The following is an 18710-nucleotide window of genomic DNA, read 5'->3' as shown; positions in this document are numbered from 1 at the left end:
TGTTGGCACAGAGGACTTGTCCTCAGAGGACTTTTTGGAAGTCAAGGGAAGCTGGTGTGACTAGAGCTGAGAGAATTCTGGTAGATAAAGCCAGATAGGTGATTGGTCCAGATCACAAAGAGTTTTTTAAGCCAGCAATAGGAAGCTACTGAAGGATTTTAAATAGAGTAACATTGTGTAATTATTTAAAAGTCCCTCCCAATGGAGTTCCTGTTGTAGCTCAGCAGTTAACGAACCCGACTAGCATCCATAAGGATGTAGGTTCAATCCCTGGCCTCACTTAGTGGGTTAAGGATCTGGCATTTCTGTGAGCTGTGGTGTAGGTTGCAGATGCAGCTCGGATCCTGTGTTGCCGTGGCTCTGGCGTAGGCCAGTGACTACAGCTCCATTTGGACCCCTAGCCTGGGAACCTCCATGTGCTGTGGGTGCAGCCCTAAAAAGACAAAAAAAAAAAAAAAAAAAAAGTCCCTCCCATTAGCTCCATGGGAGTGGGACTGTTGGTTTCTCTCATATGGTTATAGTTCCAGTGTCCAATACATAGTAACATTTCATCTGATAAGTGAGAGAAAAATTTGTGAGGTTTGTATTTTTGTAAATTTTTTTTTCAGCCATGCCCATGGCACATGGAAGTTCCCAGTCCATGGATCAAATCCAAGCTGAAGCTGCAACTTACGGATCATTTAACCCACTGCACTGGGGGAAAGATCACTGGCCATGCTATGAACGGAACACACTGAAACTGGAAATCAGAAGGGGACTTCTAAAATAGCTGCATGAGTTCCCGTCGTGGCTCAGTGGTAATGAACCCAACTGCAGCTTTGATCCCTGGCCTTGCTCAGCGGGTTAGCTCAGCGTTGCCCATGAGCTGTGGTATAGGTTACAGACACGGCTCCGATCCTGCATTATTGCCGAGGCTGTGGTGTAAGCCAGTAGCTGCAGCTCCAAATCAACCTCTAGCGTGAGACCCTCCATATGCCCAGGGTGCAGCCCCAAAAAGACAAAAAATAAAAATAAGCTGCAGAGCAGAGGATGCTTCCTGGAGAGTACCGTTAGTGAGTTTTGACAAATAATAAGTTATCCTATCAAGCTGAAGTTTGGGATGTGCCAAATATCAAGTGGAGTTATCACAATAGGAAAAGAGAAAAATCTAACGCCCAAATCACACACAGTTTCAGTGGCAAAGCCAAAACCAGCACTTATATTCTGCCTTCCAGGGAACTGATCTTTTCATTTCTATGATGCTATTAATCACAAGCTCAATAGGTCAGGAAGACCTAATGAAGTGATTAGTGTTAATTCAACATTACTAAATATTGCCAGGCACTGTTCAACACGCCAAGGATTTAACAATGAACAAAACTACAAGATCACTTGGAGTCATTTACATCCTAGTAAGCTATTAGTTCAATCAAAATCCTCCAAAATTCAAGTCCATCCAGAACCAAAGAGCTTATCTGGAGATAGAGTCTTTGCCAATGTATTTAGTTGAGGCCCTTGACATAAAATTACCCTGGATTAGAAGAGCAGGACTGAAATCCAATGACCAGTGTTTTATAAGAGGAGAGGACATGAAGATACACAGAAGGAAGAAGGCCATGTAATGACAGAGGCAGAAACTGGAGTTATGCTGCTGCAAGGTAAGGAACACCAGAAGCCATCAGGGGCTGAAGGAAGCGAGAAAGGACCCTCCCCTAGAGCTTTCAGGAGGGAGCACAGCTTGCTTTCAGGCTTCTGGCCCCAAGAACAGTGAGAGAATACACTTCTGTTGTTGTAAGCCACCAAGGTTGTAGTAATTTGCTATAGTATCTCCAGGAAATGAATACAATTATATTTTTTCTGAAGAAGTCATACATTAATTAGCACAAAATTCAAGACAAATATTGTATAGAGTGAAAAATCTCTTGCTCACCCCTTCCCCAAATTTGCCTGGTTCTCTTCCTATTCAAACATGTTACCTCTGGGTTTCCTGTATCTTCTTCTAAAGTTTCGTAATACAAATACACACAAAAAATAAATACATGTTTCTCTACACAGACACACATTTCCTTAAAAAACAAAAAACAAAACACAGGAGTTCTGTCGTGGCTGAGTGGTTAACAAATCTGACTAGGAACCATGAAGTTGTGAGTTCGATCCCTGGCCTCGCTCAGTGGGTTAAGGATCTGGCATTGCTCTGAGCTATGGTGTAGGTTGCAGATGCACCTCGGATCCCGCGTTGCTGAGGCTCTGGTGTAGGCTGGCGGCTACAGCTCTGATTAGACCCCTAGCCTGGGAACCTCCATGTGCCGAGGGTGCGGCCCTAGAAATGGCAAAAAGACCAAAAAAAACAAACAAACAAACAAAAAAAAAACACAACAGGAGTTCCCTGGTGGCTCAGCAGGTTAAGGTTCCAGTGTTGTCACTGCTGTGATCCCTGGCCCTGGGAACTTCCACATGCTGTGGGTACAGCCACACACACACATACACACACACACACACAGAGAAAAATTAGAAAAACTTATTAGCATATTTTTTTTTCAATTCATGAGACTATGATTTGTTTCCCTAGTTTAGGCCACCATTTCTTAAGAACATGGACTATTTCCAATACAGGCCTGTGAACTGTACATGCAGAGACCTTTGATAAAGGGCAACGGAGTCCTCCCTGTGAACACTTGGTCCTCCCTGACAGTTTCATTTTTTTTTAACCTCCCACTGCCCCTTCTGTTCCTCTGGACCTGCACTCACCAAGGTCACCAGTGGTCTCCAGAGCAACATAATTTAGTGGAGTCTTGTAAGTCCTTATGTTGCTAGACCCCTGGGCAGCAACGGACCCTGACTGCTCCTTGAAACGTGTCCTTCCCAGGGCTTCCCCTTGCTTGTCCTCCCTCCTCCCTGGCTATTCCTTCTCTACCCTGCGGGCTCTGCCAGATCCTCTTCTCAATCCCTTCCTTTTCCCCCAGGATGATTATATTCACTCCTATGGTTTCAGTTCCCTTTTTGAAATAACCAAGCCATTTATAACGTATAAAAAATGTCGAATATAGAATATATATTACTCAGCATAAGTACTCGAATGTCTCATAGAGATTTCACATGCAACCAACATCTACAAAATGTAAACTCTGTCTTCTCTTCTCCAAACCTTCTCCTCCACTTACTCCCTAAATCAGTGAATATTGCTCCTGCCACCATGGCTGCCTAGGCAGAAACTCTGAAATCACTCCCTATGCTCGTACCAAGGTTTTGTTGAGTCTCCCTACTTGCTAATTATCTCTCAAAATGGTCTTTCTCCAGCTCCAAGTCACTGCCCTAGGCCAAACACCACCACCTCTCCCAAGTTTCATTTGACGGTAATGGCTCTCTTCTGTGGTCATCCTAAAATGCAAATTTGAGCCTGTCTCTTCTCTTAAAACCCTTATCTAGCTCCCTGCTGCCTTTTAAAAAGCACACGTTCCTTAACCTGGTTTCGAGATGCAAGATCCACTCCTGTCCTACTCCTTCAGCTACCCCCCCGCCCAACACTTTCCTGGATTTTTCACCTTCCAGAACCAATGCTTCCTCTTCAGTGCCAGAAAATTTACACTAGTAATAAGGAGAATGGACTTATTAGTTTTGCTGTTCTTACTTTCTCCAACGCCTCCGTTTCCTCATGTGTAGAATAGGGATAATAATGTTACATCAAAGGTTGCTGTATTAACTTCATTAATATATGCAAATCACTTATAAAAGTGCCCACCCTTACAAGAATAAGACCTGCATAGATATTCACTCTCACTTTTACACAAGTGCTTAGTATCAAGTGATGCAACCACAGTCTTTGGGGGAGGAGGAGAAAGATATTAAACAACTGTATGCAAATATGATCAACAGAAAGTACAAGGTAAAGTGGAAAACAAGACCATAGAAGCCAGTGGTCCTTATTCAGACCCCTAGAAGTCTGAGAATCCATAGCAATGGGTGCCAAGCCAGGATGACCCTCCACACGGCAGGGGGCGCTGCAGCATCCCCCGGAAGGCTAGATAACAAGCGGTGGGAGGACGCGGCTACAAAGGTCACGTGCCCCCGCGTTTACCGCCCCGGCGTTCCCCCCCCCCCCTTCGTTCCACGTGACTGGCCTCCTCGGGGGTGATTGGTCTGCGCGAGGCACGCGGGCAGGGGCTGCCCGGGGCGGGGCGGGGCAAGGTGGGCGGAGGGGTGGGGTCGGGGGGCGGAGCTGGAGGGGGCTGGTTCGGCGAAGGGGCCGTTGGCTCCAGACAAATAAACATGGAGTCCATCTTCCACGAAAAAGTGAGTGTCCGCATTCGGTGGGGACCAGTCTGCTGCGCGGCGGCCGGCATGGGGCGCGGCATCGCTGCCTCCCGGGGAGCTGGGTGGGGCCCGAGACGCCCCCAACCCCATCTCGCCGGGCGGGAGAAGCTTCAGCGGCTGGGGAGCTTCAGCGATGCCCCCATGGCACCCTCCGCCCCTAAGGCCCGTGCGCGAGGAGCCCTGGGCGGGGAGGTCTGGGGATCCGGGAGGAAATCTGGGCAGGGCCGGCGGGGTGGGGGCGCCTCGGAGCACGAGAGAGGAGGTGGCTTCTGCGCTTCCCCTCCACTTTCCGTGGGATTCCTGCTCCGGTCCCTCTCCCCCACCAGCTTCTAGCTGGTCATCTCTCGGACACCTCCCTCCATCCTTTCCAACTCCACCCGACTCTCCCAGTCCTACCCCTTGGAAGAATGAACTTTTCCTTCTCTGGGCTCCTCAATTCTCTGTTGGACTGTCCCACACACTTAGATTCTTCTCCTGCACCGGGTCCTTGAGCCTCCCTGGACCAGGGACCTTGGCTCGTTACATGGAGGGCGTGACACTTAAGGACGTGAAGTAGGAAACCCTGGGCGCCCCTGAATGGGGAAGTCGTCGCAAGAGTTTTTGTTACGAGATGTTTGGGTTTCTTTTCTTTTGGTAGTCGCATCTTTCTGGATCAGGAAGCCAGCTTTCTTATTAGATATCAAGGGTGAATAGGAATAATTTTGTTGTCCGCCTAGCCTGCTTTTGCTTTGATTCCTCCATGACCATGCACTTGAAGATAATGTGGCATGTGGAGAAACTCGTCTTTTCTCGCATACAATTATCAAACCACTTGGGTGTGAGTGAAAGCTTCCTCAGGACAACTTTGGCTCATATCTTGTTTCATAATAGTTTCATGTTTGGAAAGGGTTGCTGATGTGACTTATTTAATCGGAGCAAAAGGATTTTGTTTTGTTAAGTAATTGTAAATGATTATGCATTTGAAAATACACACACACGGTACTCGCATAAAGCAATCAAAGACAAAAGAAGTGCATTATAAACCCAAACAAATTGTTACGGAGTGTTTTTGTTTAGAGAAAATATTTCAGTAAGTTTTGGCACTAGGATAGACCAGTTTTTATGTGCAGGCAAGGAAGGCCTCAGTGTTATGGTTATCACTAGGCTTTTGACTTAACTGACATATGAATCTTGGACAGAGAAATTTAGTTGCTTGGCTAAGGAGATTGGATGAAGAGCCCTGGGTGGACATATTTTAATGACTGATTTTCAGAAGCTTTGGTGTAGGACCAAATGTTTCAACATTGAAGACATTAAATTTTTCCACATCACTTCTTGAGAATTATAAATATATTTTTTAGCAGTATTGATTGGTACCTACATTGGATGGATTTCAGTGAAGTTAACTGTTACACCGTGGGATCAAAAGAAGATGGCTGCTAGCTAGCCTAGTGAAAATCCACTTACCTGAAAGAAGTTGCTTAGAATTATCAGCATGAATGGAGACTTAAAGATGCTTTAGGAATACATTTATCCTTGTCACCAACTTATACATACTTAGCAAATGAAGACTCTTACTAATGTTCTTCAGGCATATTTCAAGAGTATGAAAAGCAACTATAACCACAGGGCCTATTGTTCATAGCATATACAGTCCCTTCTGGGAATGTTTGAGCTCAATATGACATTTTTTAGAGCACTCCCTTCCAATCCACTGCATACATTTACGTCTTGGTTTGCCTAGGTTTGGGCATCCAGAGAACCAACTTTGGCCCTAAGAAAGCTGTGCATATAGAGATACCTACCTACGGAGGGCTTTGCATCACTTACTCTTGGAATGTTGGTTTCCTTCTTTTCAGAGTTGTCACTTTGAGTGCTCGTTATTAAGTTAAAATGTAAACAGTTGTTTATTGCCTGGCACATAGTAGGTGCTCAATAAATATTTCAATGACTCAAGAGCGTTCTTTGAGCATCAAAGTTGTATATAGTGCCATTTATCTAAAGTAAACAGTTTTTGGAGTTCCTGTCATGGCGCAGTGGTTAACGAATCCAACTAGGAACCATGAGGTTGTGGGTTTGATCCCTGGCCTCACTCAGTGGGTTAAGGATCTGGCGTTGCTGTGAGCTGTGGTGTAGGTGGTAGATGCAGCTTGGATCCTGCGTTGCTGTGGCTCTGGTGTAGGCCAGTGGCTACAGCTCCGATTCAACCCCTAGCCTGGGAACCTCCATGTGCTTGCTGCGAGAGCAGCCCAAGAAATGGCAAAAAGACAAAAATAAATAAATAAATAAACAGTTTTTTCTGTAAATATTTTAGACTTTGCTGGTCATTTATGTTCTCACATGTTTGTATGTGTGTGTTTTCCCAACCATCTAAAAGTGTTTAACCCATTCATAGGGGCAGACTAAATTTGACCCAAAGGCTAGAGTTTGCCAATTCCTAAATTAAACCCCAGTGCTGAATGGCCACCACCTCCCCGGGGGTTTGGTTTGGTTTGGGTTTTTTTTTTTAGTTCTGGTGTCTGCTTTCTGTCATTTTTATATCACATCTCTTGCTGACTGCTCTTGGTGAGGTGACTGTGCCGTCTGAATCAGTACTTTTATGTGTTTACAATTGAGAACGATAACCAAACTTGTGGGTGTTTTTTTTTGGGGGGGGGGAGGTTCCCAGGCTAGGGGTCTAATCGGAGCTGTAGCCACCAGTCTACACCACAGCCACAGTAACACTAGATCCTTGACCTGCTGAGCGAGGCCAGGGATTGAACCCGCAACCTCATGGTTCCTCGTCGGAGTCATTTCCACTGTGCCATGACGGGAACTCCCGGGATTATATTTAAAATTAGTGAAAATACTGGAAAGATGCTGAGCATTGACTTTATGACATTCATTATGTTTTTGTGTGTGTGTGATTGCTGGTTCTTAACTATCTTTAGGATATTTGAAGTTTAGAAATCACCACGTTCCAATAAGTGACTCGGGGAAGTGGTAATAGTACAGACTTGAAACCTCTGCCTGGGTTTGAATCCCAGCTCTGCCATTTACTACCTGTGTCATCCTGGGCAAGTTACTCGTTATCTCTGTGCTCCAGTTTCCTCCTTTGCCTTTGCGGATAAGGAAGTGTCTGCCTCAGCCTTATGAGTGCTTAGAATGCTACCTGGCACATGGTGCTGGAGAAGCGCTGGCTTGTTGTTATTCAGATGCTCGTGTTCGCCGAACCTCATAAGAAGAGGTGAGACCTTACTCTTAGTAAGGTGAGATGAAGTGCTGCTGGGTTGATTGCATGGCCCTGGTTAGGCCATTTCTGAGCGCATCTTTGGGTTTATGCGTGGTTTCTGTTGTAGATAGTTGTGTCTCTGGGAATTTGAACTCGTTTCAGGTTGGTCCTCAAGACTTTGGTGACAGTGAGGGAATGATTTGGTTGCAGTTACCCTTTGTGAATTTGTAAGATATCTTGGTAAAGCTGAAGACGCAGTTGGTGCATCATGTGATTCCAACACAAGTCTGGGCTTGAGACCATTGCATTTCAATACCACTGAACTTTGACTATAGCAAAGTGAATGTCGATCCAGTTTTGGTTAAAGCTTGATGAGAAAAAGGTGGCTGGGGATAGTTGGGAGGTAGGGTGGGCAGGGAAATGAATACTCTTAGATGGGGCCATTTTACAATTTTTTTGGTCCATGTAGAATTTGACTCATTTTGGGCTTTAAAAAAATGATTTTCTTTAGGCGTGGAGTTCCCATTGTGGCGCAGTGGTTAACGAATCCGACTAGGAACCATGAGGTTGCGGGTTCGGTCCCTGCCCTTGCTCAGTGGGTTAAGGATCCGGCGTTGCCGTGAGCTGTGGTGTAGGTTGCAGATGCGGCTCGGATCCCGCGTTGCTGTGGCTCTGGCGTAGGCCGGTGGCTACAGCTCCGATTCGACCCCTAGCCTGGGAACCTCCATATGCCGCGGGAGCGGCCCAAGAAATAGTAAAAAAGACAAAAAAAAAAAAGATTTTCTTTAGGCGTTTCCACTGTTGCACAGTGGGTTAATGATCCAGCTTGTCTCTGTGGAGGTGCCGGTTTGATCCTGGCCCCGCACAGTGGGTTAAAGATGCAGCATTGTTGCTGCATCTGCGACGTAGGTCACAGCTCTGGCTCAGACACAATCCCCATTCTGGGAATTTCCATATGCTGCAGGGGCAGCCAAAACAGAAAAAAGTTATTTTTTTCCCCAATTTTAACTGAGTAATTTGTACTTTCTTTCTCTTAAATCATATGAGAAGTACAGAACTTTATTATTTTCTGAAGCAATACAGTTTTCCTTAGATAAGATTTGATTTCAAGTGCTTTTTCAAAAAAAATTTGATTGGAGTATGGTTGACTTAGAAAGTTTGTTAGTTTCAGGTGTACAGCACAGTAAATCAGTTATACACACACACATTTTTATCGATTATTTTTCAGAATCTTATAAAGGGCATCTGTTGTCCCCTCAGTTCACGTTGCATTATTCAATGGGAGTTGCTTTATTCAACCAACACGTTGTATTATTCAGTGGCAGTAGGAAAGGAAGGAAAAAGAGCTGGAGGCAGTCCTCTCTTACCATCGTGGCTGTGACTTAAGGGATAGATGTTGTCTTCTTTGGTATCAAGCTACTTATTCCCCATCGAAACATGGAGATAAACTTGTCTCAGCCCCCCTGCCTTACACTGCATTCCTAGTCCGTTATGTCCACATATCCTGTGTCTTTTTCTGCAGCTGAATTTTGTTCCTAGAACATGAACTCAGGGAGGAGATGTGTCCTGCAGGTGTTGGTCTTTGGGGTCAGATAACTCGGCACAAACTGCAGGATGTCAGACAGACTGAGTGAGGGAATAGACTTTACTGGGGAAATGGAGAACCTTGAGGTCCAGGGTTAGCAGCAGCAGCAGCAGATCTCTTCTCTGCCATCATCTCCCTGAGGGGACCAGTCCAGGCTGGGTTCACAGGGAAGGAGGGGTCTCATGCACCCGTGGGTCTCCCCTGTCATTGGGAAACAGGAAAGCAGCATTGTTGTGGGAGAGGGGTGATAAGCAGGCTGCTTAGTTGGAGGCAGCCTGGATTTGGGGTGCCAGCCAGTTGCAGGAGAAAGCCACATGCCCAGCACCTAAAGACCCTGGGGTCCTTGGGAAGTTGTATTCCCACGCCCCTAACAGGAAGCCAGTGATCTCTTGGGAGCTGAACTTGGATGCAGCCACCTTGCTGGCTTGTCCAGAAGTGAGCTCAGGGGGTGGTTCTCCTCTTTGCACAACACTGTGTAAATTATCCTTGAAGTTCCTTGCAGAGAATCTCAGCTCTGTAGCTACAAGTCTTTTTGTCTTTTTGTCTTTTCTAGGGTCTCACTCAAGGCAAAAGGAGGTTCCCAGGTTAGGGGTCCAGTCGGAGCTGTAGCCACCAGCCTACACTACAGCCACAGCCACAGCCACAGCAGCTCGGGATCCGAGCCACATTTGCGACCTACACCACAGCTCACGGCAGCACCAGATCCTTAACTCACTGAGTGAGGCCCGGGATCGAACCCGCAACCTCATGGTTCCTAGTCGGATTCATTAACCACTGAGCCACAGTGGGAACTCCCCATAGCTACAAGTCTTCATAAACATCAAACAGAATTTTTCTTACTGTACCAGTTCTTGAGATTCTTCATGTGTTCATGAATTTGAAATTCCATGAACGCGCATTTAGATGGAGTAAAGATTATCTCGTTAAAAGAACAAATGTTCTTGGCACAACATTGTAAATCAACTATACTTTAAAAAGACAGGAAGGACAAATGTTCTAGGGATTAAAATTTCCTTTCAACATTAGTAATTTACCATGGAATTGCTAAAAATGTATTTGCTCTAGCCACTGAAAATGATGGAGGCTAAATGTTAGTGCTAGGGTTTTTAGTAAAATAGGAGATTTGGTGTCTTTAATAGATAATGTTTGCTTAATATAGATCATTCTTAAGTTTTCGATCATATAGCTAAGTAACTGTAATTTCGTTAAGGGCAGAATTTTAAAATAAATGTTAACAAAATGCATATACCTGTGTTAATCATGCTTGTCTGAAGCTAAAACCGTACAGTTGGGCTGGGTTAAGAAGTTAATGGTTAAATTTCTCTTGAGGGGAAAGTGCTATACAAATCTGTTTAACAAATCACATTTGAATTTTTTTCTTTCGGAAATAATAGCAAGAAGGCTCACTTTGTGCTCAACATTGCTTGAATAACCTATTGCAAGGAGAGTACTTCAGCCCTGTGGAATTATCTTCAATTGCACACCAGCTCGATGAGGAAGAGAGGATGAGAATGGCAGAAGGAGGGGTTACTAGTGAGGACTATCGCACTTTTTTACAGGTACTGACTGTAAACTCACTAAATCACATGGTTTTTTTTTTTTTTTGTCTTTTTTAACTATTTCTTGGGCTGCTCCCTGGGCATATGGAGGTTCCCAGGCTAGGGGTCTAATTGGAGCTATAGCCCGCCAGTCTACACCAGAGCCACAGCAACGTGGGATCCGAGCCACGTCTGCAACCTACACCACAGCTCACGGCAACGCCGGATCGTTAACCCACTGAGCAAGGCCAGGGACCGAACCCGCAACCTCATGGTTCCTAGTCGGATTCGTTAACCACTGCTGCACGACGGGAACTCCAATGGGTACTCTTTAGAAAAGGATGAACCAATTTTTCTATGGGGATCTGGATTGTTCATTACAACTTGGCTCTCGACTTTGTAGACGGGAATGAACGGGATGTTATTTTAAATATGCACCCTAATGGCACTTTATTCTTCTCTCCCCACCCTCAACCTCCGCCCCCCACCTAACAACCGATCCGAATTAAACAGCAGCCTTCTGGAAATATGGACGACAGTGGCTTCTTCTCTATACAAGTGAGTACTCACAGGCATGTACGAAGTGGAGTTTATGTCCCAGGCACTGTCAAAGCTCCGGGTATGTGTTTCACAGCCTTTCATAGTCCCTGTAACGATGTGACCTTAAGAAGCGCCTCCAATAGACTGTGTCTAAGAGTGCAAGACTGTCCTCTTGTAGAGTACTAGATTTTTATGGAGAGAAACATGAAAATTAGGATGGTAGGAGCTTTGTTCTAGAGTAGGGCTTTTTCAAAGCAGGTTATTCATTTGTACCCTCCTGCTGATAATGGCAACTCCAGTAAGTCACAGTCTTTCGAACTTAGCATCTCTTGTGTAAGTTTGAGACAATAAAACGCAGCACCTTAGTGCCTTCCATTGCAGTCAGCCTACCAGGGCTGAGTGCGTCTGTTGTGTTCTCTGGGTTTTTTTCCTTTTTTTAAACTTAATCCTCCCCTTGAATTCTGTAGGTGAATATATATGTACTTGTGAGATTGATTTTTTTTCCAACCTGTGAGTCTTCTGTTCCATTTCTAACACCTGTGAGGCATATCCAGAGTTCTTCTAGAACCTCTCTTGGGGCACTCATTGCTGCAAATAGTGCTGCTTGCCTTGCCCTGTACTGTCCTCCTGGACTCCTCAGTCACTGGCGTTTCCAGCTGGTGTTCCATTGTGGCCGGTTCCAGGTAACAGCTGCTGCAGGCCCAAGCAGGCCTAGCACCTGTCACCTCCTGTGTGTGCAGCCCCGCTCCTGGTGCCAGTTCACAGTTGCCCACTGCACTGCATTCATGTTTCTGCCTCACACCTGGTTCACTTGCTGCTTGTTGGCTACCTTAGAGGGTAGGAAGTACATTTTCAGAAATTTCCTTTTTTTCTAAGACAGTTTGAAATAATCAGGTTTATCCTTTTTTTCTGCACAAATTACAAACTCATAATAATAGAAGTCTAAAACTTATGAAAGCTTCAGTTTAAATCCCCAGAAATAACTCATTTTAATAGGCGTAAAATTTTCACCATCAGTGTTCCCATTGTGGTTCAGCAGTAATGAATCTGACTAGTATCCAAGAGGATGCGGGTTGGATCCCTGGCCCAGCTCAGTGGGTTAAGGATCCGGTGCTGCCGTGAGCTGTGGTGTAGGTCGCAGATGTGGCTTGGGTCCCCAGTTGCTATGGCTGTGGTGTAGGCTGGCAACTGCAACTGTGATCCAACCCCTAGTCTGGGAACTTTCATATGCTGTGGGTTTAGCCCTAAAAAGACAAAATAATAACTCTTACTGACATATCAGGTTATAAATTGAATATAACACTTCTTTTTTTTCCCCTTTTTGCCATTTCTTGGGCCGCTCCCGAGGCATATAGAGGTTCCCAGGCTAGGGGTCTAATCAGATTCCTAGTCAGATTCATTAACCACTGACCATGACGAGAACTCCGAATATAATTTTTCTAAAGCAGGGCCCCAAGCGCCCAAATTATCACCCCGTTTACAGTGGACTAATTTTAAGAATAGCACTTACTGGATAGACTATCCACCTGGATTTTTTTGAGGCAGTTTTATCTAGGAATTTGTGTGGTTCTCTGGAATATTCCAGAAACTTAGTATAAAAAGCACTCTTTTAATGCTATGTTTATATATTATTTATGGATTTGGTGACCAAGCTACACACTCTTTGTAAAAATCATAACCTTATGGGGAAATTTTTGTATATAAAGTGCAATTGTTTATACAGCTGACATGGCTATACTACTTAAATTGGAATTTTTATAACCTGCTATTTTTTTTTTTTAACAGGTTATAAGCAATGCCTTGAAAGTGTGGGGTTTAGAACTAATCCTCTTTAACAGTCCAGAGTATCAGAGGCTCAGGATCGATCCCATGTAAGATGTCATTTGCTTTTCCTACATTGCTTTTCCTGAATTTGGTTTTTTAAGTTACACTTTCTTAAGAAAACTGGGAGTTCCCATTGTGGCTCAGTGGCAACGAATCCAGCTCATATCCATGAGGACGAGGGTTCAGTCCCTGGCCTCACTTAGTGGGTTAAGGATCTGGCATTGCCATGAGCTGAGGTGTAGGTTACAGAGGAGGCTTGAATCTCTCGTGGCTGTGGCTGTGGTGTAGGCCAGCAGCTCCAGCTCCAATTCGACCCCTAGCCTGGGAATTTCCATCTGCCACAGGTGGGGCCCTCAAAAGATTAAAAAAAAGAAAACTGTGTCTTGCATGCTTTTATTTTGATGTTTCCTAATTCATTCCCTGAGATTTTCCTGGTTTGCCTTTGGGGGCTGTCGGTGAAATCTGCCCACTGAGCTTTCCTGACCCCTCGTGTCTGGCAGTGCAGAGCTGAGCCTTGAAGGAATGTGATGCCATGGTTTTTGCATGATGTCACCGACCTGCACAGAGACTCATACTCTTGCAATTTTTTTTTTTTTTAAAGCAGTGATACTTAAAAACCGTAAACATAATCCTAAATTATCATGTTCTATATAATACTTGCCAGGAGATAAACTACACAAATTTGAACTCTAATATTCCAACTTAATATTGTGCATGTGTTTTTTTTCCTTTTTCTAGAAATGAAAGGTCATTTATATGCAATTATAAGGAACACTGGTTTACAGTTAGAAAATTAGGAAAACAGGTAATGCTTTTCTTCCTTCCTTGTCTTTTTTCTCATCTTGCACCTCGTTTGCAACTAAAGTGTAAGGGTTTGGTACCTGAAAGATGAAGAAACTCACCAGTGATGTGTACATGTGGCGTGGTTTCAATCTAGATGGACAAAACATAAGTAAAATTTTCTATTTCAGCTAATACAGCTGTGGTTAATTTTAAGTGAGTCTTTATGTGACAAAGATGTTCTGTCAGTTAACCACTATTTTCACAGATTTGTGTTAAGCATAGCAGTGTCACAAAGCCTTAAATAGCTTCTTGCATGAATAAAAGTTTTCAGCCATGTTTGCTTTAGCATAATAGGTTTAGTTATTCACATCTGTGATACAATTAATTTTATGTATATTATGAAATGAAATATACATAAATCATGTTTTTTCTTAAAGAATGTAGAATGTGTTTTGAGCAAGGCCTTTTTAAGATCAAGAAAAATACCTAAAATGTTATTTTTTTAAAATACTTACCAATTTTGTGTACATGATACCATTGTTTTTTTTAAGTCTGTACTTGCGGCATATGGACGTTCCCAGGTGAGGGATCAAATTGGAGCTGTAGCTGCAGGTCTGTGGACAGCCACAGCAACGCTGGATCCGAGCCACATCTGTGACCATGCTGTAGCTTGCAGCAATGCCAGATCCTTAACCCACTGAGCCAGGCCAGGGGATAGAACCTGTATATCCATGGATACTGTGTTGGGCTCTCAACCCACTGAGCCGTGATGGAACTCCCCATGATGCCATTTTTGAAACAGAGTTAAATTATTTTTTCTTAGAATTTCAATTCTTTGAAAGAGGGTTATTGAAAACAGGCTAATGAAATCACTTATATGTGGAATCTAAGAAAAGGAAACAGTGAACTTCCTTTGCAGAGCAGATACTGACTCACAGACTTTGAAAAACTTATGGTTTCCAAAGGAGACAAGTTGTGAGGTGGGGGTGGGGGAATGGGCTGGAGGGATTGGGAGGGTGATGCAATAAAATTGGGTTGTGATGATCATTGTACAACTATAAATGTAATAAAATTCATTGAGTAATAAAAAAAGAAAACGGGCTAATGTAATAACAAAGGATGAATTACTGATACATGCAGCAACATGGATAAATCTCAAAATAATTGTGCGTAGTGGAAGAAGCTAAACACAAAATACTATGTTCTGTACGGTTGCATTTATATAAATGTCTAGAAAGTGCAAACTACTCTGTAGTGATAGAACGCAGTCAACCCGTGGTTGCCTGGGGACGAGGAGAGCAAGGAACAGTGAAAGAGGAGCACTGCCCGCGGGACAGGGAACTTGGCCGTGAGAACTGAGTTCACTGTCTCGTCTGTGCTGGTGGTTTCAGTGCTGTATACATCTGTTAAACGTTTCACATTATACGCTTTAAGTGTGCACTGTTCACTGCATGTCAATTACACCTGAATAGAGCTGCTTAAAAAGATCAAGTAATGGAAGTTCTCTGGTAGCCTAGCCGTTTAGGACTTGGCATCGTCACTGCTGTGGCACCGATTCAGTCTCTGGCCCAAGAACTTCCGCCTGCCATGGGCGAGGCCAAAAAAATAAATAAAATAAAATAATACAGGACAGAAAAGAAAATGAAATCAAGAAAGTGTGCATTGAGTTCAGTCAATAAAAGATAATTCAAAAACAAAACCTCTGCTGTTATTTTTAGGTCTGTTCTAGAAGCAGCTTCGTCTTAAGTGTTACTTCTTAAGGCCCCTCCTGGGGAGCAGAGAGCAAGTAAGGAGATGTAGGGCCTGGAGACTCACCCAAGGGGGACTCAGCTCGAGGGAAGAACCAGGCAGGAACTGCCCAGGTTATTTAACTTTGGGTTTTATTTATAGCTTTAAAAAAAAATGTAAAGTTTTCTTCAGGTTTTCTGTGCGAAGTAATCAGAAAACAGTAATCTGTTTGTTTGTTTTGTTTTGTTTTGTTTTAACAGCTGAAGTCTTAGATTCCAGAAGTTCCTTTGTATTGATTTGCATGGAAACTTAATTATTACTTCGAGAAGTTTCTAAAACTTTAGTTCTTCAAAATTAAAGTTACACATTTTAAATTATCTTTGCTAAATACAGGACATGTCAAATTATGGCTTATTGTCTTTGGTTCCAATTTATATTTTTGTTCAAAATTGTATTTTTCACTATGGACTTTCGTCCGAGGGCCCTGTATGTGAGAAAAGTATTATCTCTATCAAAATCCAGGAAAAGTAGTTGGTCAGTAACTTCTGAAACTTTTATATCTTGTGGGTTGAATTAGGATGCCCTTGAAGGAGTGACCAAATATTGTCAGTCACTTGCAATAGTGGCTTAGTGATCTTTTGAAAATAAGTTGGTGGGAGTTTCCGTTGTGGTACAGCAGAAATGAATCTGACTAGTATCCATGAGGATGCAGGTTCCATCCCTGCCCTCGCTCAGTGGGTCAGGGATCTGACGCCCTGGTGGGCTGTGGTATGGCTCGAAGACACAGCTCAGAACCCGACTTGCTGTGGGTGTGGTGTAGGCTGGCAGCAGTAGCTCGGATTCGACCCCCTAGCCTGAGAGCTTCCATATGTAGAGGGTGTGGCCCTAAAAAACGGGAAAAAAAAGGAAAATAAGTTGGTAATTACTGGAGTTCCTGCTGTGGTGCAGTGAGTTAAGGATCTGGCATTGTCTCCTCAGTGGCTTGAGTTGCTGCTGCGGCGCAGGTTCGATCCCTGGCCTGGTGCAGTGGACTAAGGATCTGGCATTGCTGCATCTGTGACATAGGTCACAGCTGTGGCTCAGATTCCATCCCCAGCCTGGGAAATTCCATATGCTGTTAAGTGCTGCCAAAAAAAAAATAGTTGGCAATTACAGATTCTTTTCCTGGAATGTCTAGCTTTTTCACACTTAAAATCTTTTGACCAAAATTATCATCAGTGGGAAAACTTGGTAGTTGTTATATTTCTTCCACATCAGTGAAGTGTGAGTAGATGAGGGTTTTGTTGGACTGATGCTTTGAAAGAAGATTTAATTAACAGCTATCAATAAAGATAACTTTAGGGAGTTCCTGTCGTGGCTCAGTGGTTAACAAATCCAACTAGGAACCATGAGGTTGCGGGTTCCATCCCTGGCCTCGCAAAGTGGTTTAAGGATCCAGCATTGCCGTGAACCGTGGTGTAGGTCACAGACAAGGCTCCAATCCCGAGTTGCTGTGGCTGTGGTGTAGGCCGGCGGCTACAGCTCCGATTCAGCCCCAAGCCTGGGAACCTCCATATGCCGAGGGAGTGGCCCTAGAAAGGCAAAAAAAAGACCAAAAAAAAAAAAGATAACTTTAACGTATTGGTTATCAGTTTCTTTTATTGGAGAGGTGGGAGGGATTTAAAGTTTATAGCTTAATAAACTTAGACATTTAATAGTGATAAATTTGTAACATTCTGTTACAGTTTTTATTTGATTTTGTTTTAAAAAGTTTTTATTATAGTCGACTGGTAGTGTTCTGTCCATTTCTGCTGCACAGCAAAGTGACCCAGTTATACAAGCATATACATTCTTTTTCTCATGTTATCCTCCATCATGTTCCATCACAAGTGATTAGGTATAGTTCCCTGTACTCTACAGCAGGACCTCATTGCTTATCCTATTTCAGTTTGTTTTGTTTTGTTTTCTTTTCTTTTTAGGGCCAAACTGGAGGCATATGGAGGTTCTCAGGCTACGGGTTGAGTCGGAGCTGTGGCGGCCAGCCTATGCCACAGCCACAGCCATGCCAGATCAGAGCTGCTTGTGCAACCTACACCACAGCCCATGGCAACACCAGATCCTTAACCCATTAAGTGAGGCCCCGGATCGAACCTTCGTCCTCATGGGTACTAGTCGGGTTTGTTAACCGCTGAGCCACGAGGGGAACTCCAATTTCAGTTTTTTAAAATCACACTACTTAATTAGTTTTTTAAAAAATCTTGATTTGACGTGTTTTCAGTGTTTGGACAGTCTTACCAAGTTTGGATGGTTGACATGTGGAACTTACAAGGTGCGCTAACTTAAAGACTGACCTTTTTCCCCCCAGTGGTTCAACTTGAATTCTCTCTTAACGGGTCCAGAATTAATATCAGACACATACCTTGCACTTTTCTTGGCTCAGCTACAACAGGAAGGTAAGTAAAAACTGAACATTTTTCTTTCTCTTTTGAAATAGCTAAATAAAACTGTCTCCTTAGACAGGAGTGTAACAGCACTGTTTTTATGGGAGCTGCAGGGAAATAATCCTGAGGTTATACACAGTGAGCTTTAGGCTGGGATTTGGGTGATGCTGCTCAGGTGAGTTCTTGCTGACACCTGGCCCTCCCCTGAGGGTGCTGTTTGCTTTGCAGCCCCTCTAAGTAGTGGCTCCTTCGTATTCCATACCCCATACACCACAGAGCCAAGGGGAGGGGTAGGTATTCTACTTGCTGCTCCTTGCCCCTTCTAGGCTACACTTCTTCTCTAGAAAGTCCATCTCCTTTGAAGAGCAGACCACTATATTAAACTCCACCCCTCCTCTTCCACAGTCCTCTGAGATCTTCCTTTTCCATTGAAGATTTTAGGATCTGACTCACTCTCATCTCTCTGTTTCAACTCCTTTCATCATTCTCTGTTTCAACTCATTTCATCATTCATTTTTTTTTTTTTTTTTTGGCCATACCAGAGGCATGTTGAAGTTCCCAGGCCAGGATCAGACCTGCGCCGAAGTTGCAGTCCACACCACAGCTACAGCAATGCCAGATCCTTCACCTACTGAGTCACATAAGAACTTACGCAATTCTCAATCTCTTGCTTCTTTTTTTTTTTTGTCTTTTTGTCTTTTCTAGGGCCGCACCCGCAGCACATGGACATTCCCAGGCTAAGGGTCTAATTGGAGCTATAGCTGCCAGCTTACACCACAGCTCACGGCAATGCCGGATCCTTAACCCACTGA

At 43.9% G+C, this 18710-nt stretch overlaps 1 protein-coding gene across 3 annotated transcripts in view; it reads left to right on the top strand.

Moving 5' to 3' along the window:
• Nucleotides 1-4198: 4198 nt before the first annotated feature.
• ATXN3 (ataxin 3) overlaps nucleotides 4199-18710 on the top strand; it is a 33778-nt gene continuing 19266 nt past the window's right edge. For 2 of the 3 annotated variants that reach the window (XM_047795040.1, XM_047795039.1), the window contains exons 1-6: nucleotides 4199-4269; nucleotides 10460-10624; nucleotides 11117-11161; nucleotides 12929-13014; nucleotides 13706-13772; nucleotides 17823-17910. In XM_047795040.1, coding sequence (XP_047650996.1) covers nucleotides 4246-4269; nucleotides 10460-10624; nucleotides 11117-11161; nucleotides 12929-13014; nucleotides 13706-13772; nucleotides 17823-17910 — 475 coding nt within the window. In that variant the 5' untranslated portion in view covers nucleotides 4199-4245. The remainder of the gene's footprint in view (nucleotides 4270-10459; nucleotides 10625-11116; nucleotides 11162-12928; nucleotides 13015-13705; nucleotides 13773-17822; nucleotides 17911-18710) is intronic. The other variant, XM_047795042.1, reaches the window with a different exon arrangement.

Source organism: Phacochoerus africanus, chromosome 9, assembly GCF_016906955.1.
Source record: "Phacochoerus africanus isolate WHEZ1 chromosome 9, ROS_Pafr_v1, whole genome shotgun sequence".
NCBI classification, from domain to species: Eukaryota; Metazoa; Chordata; class Mammalia; order Artiodactyla; family Suidae; genus Phacochoerus; species Phacochoerus africanus.
This window is presented reverse-complemented; position numbering and strand designations above follow the sequence as displayed.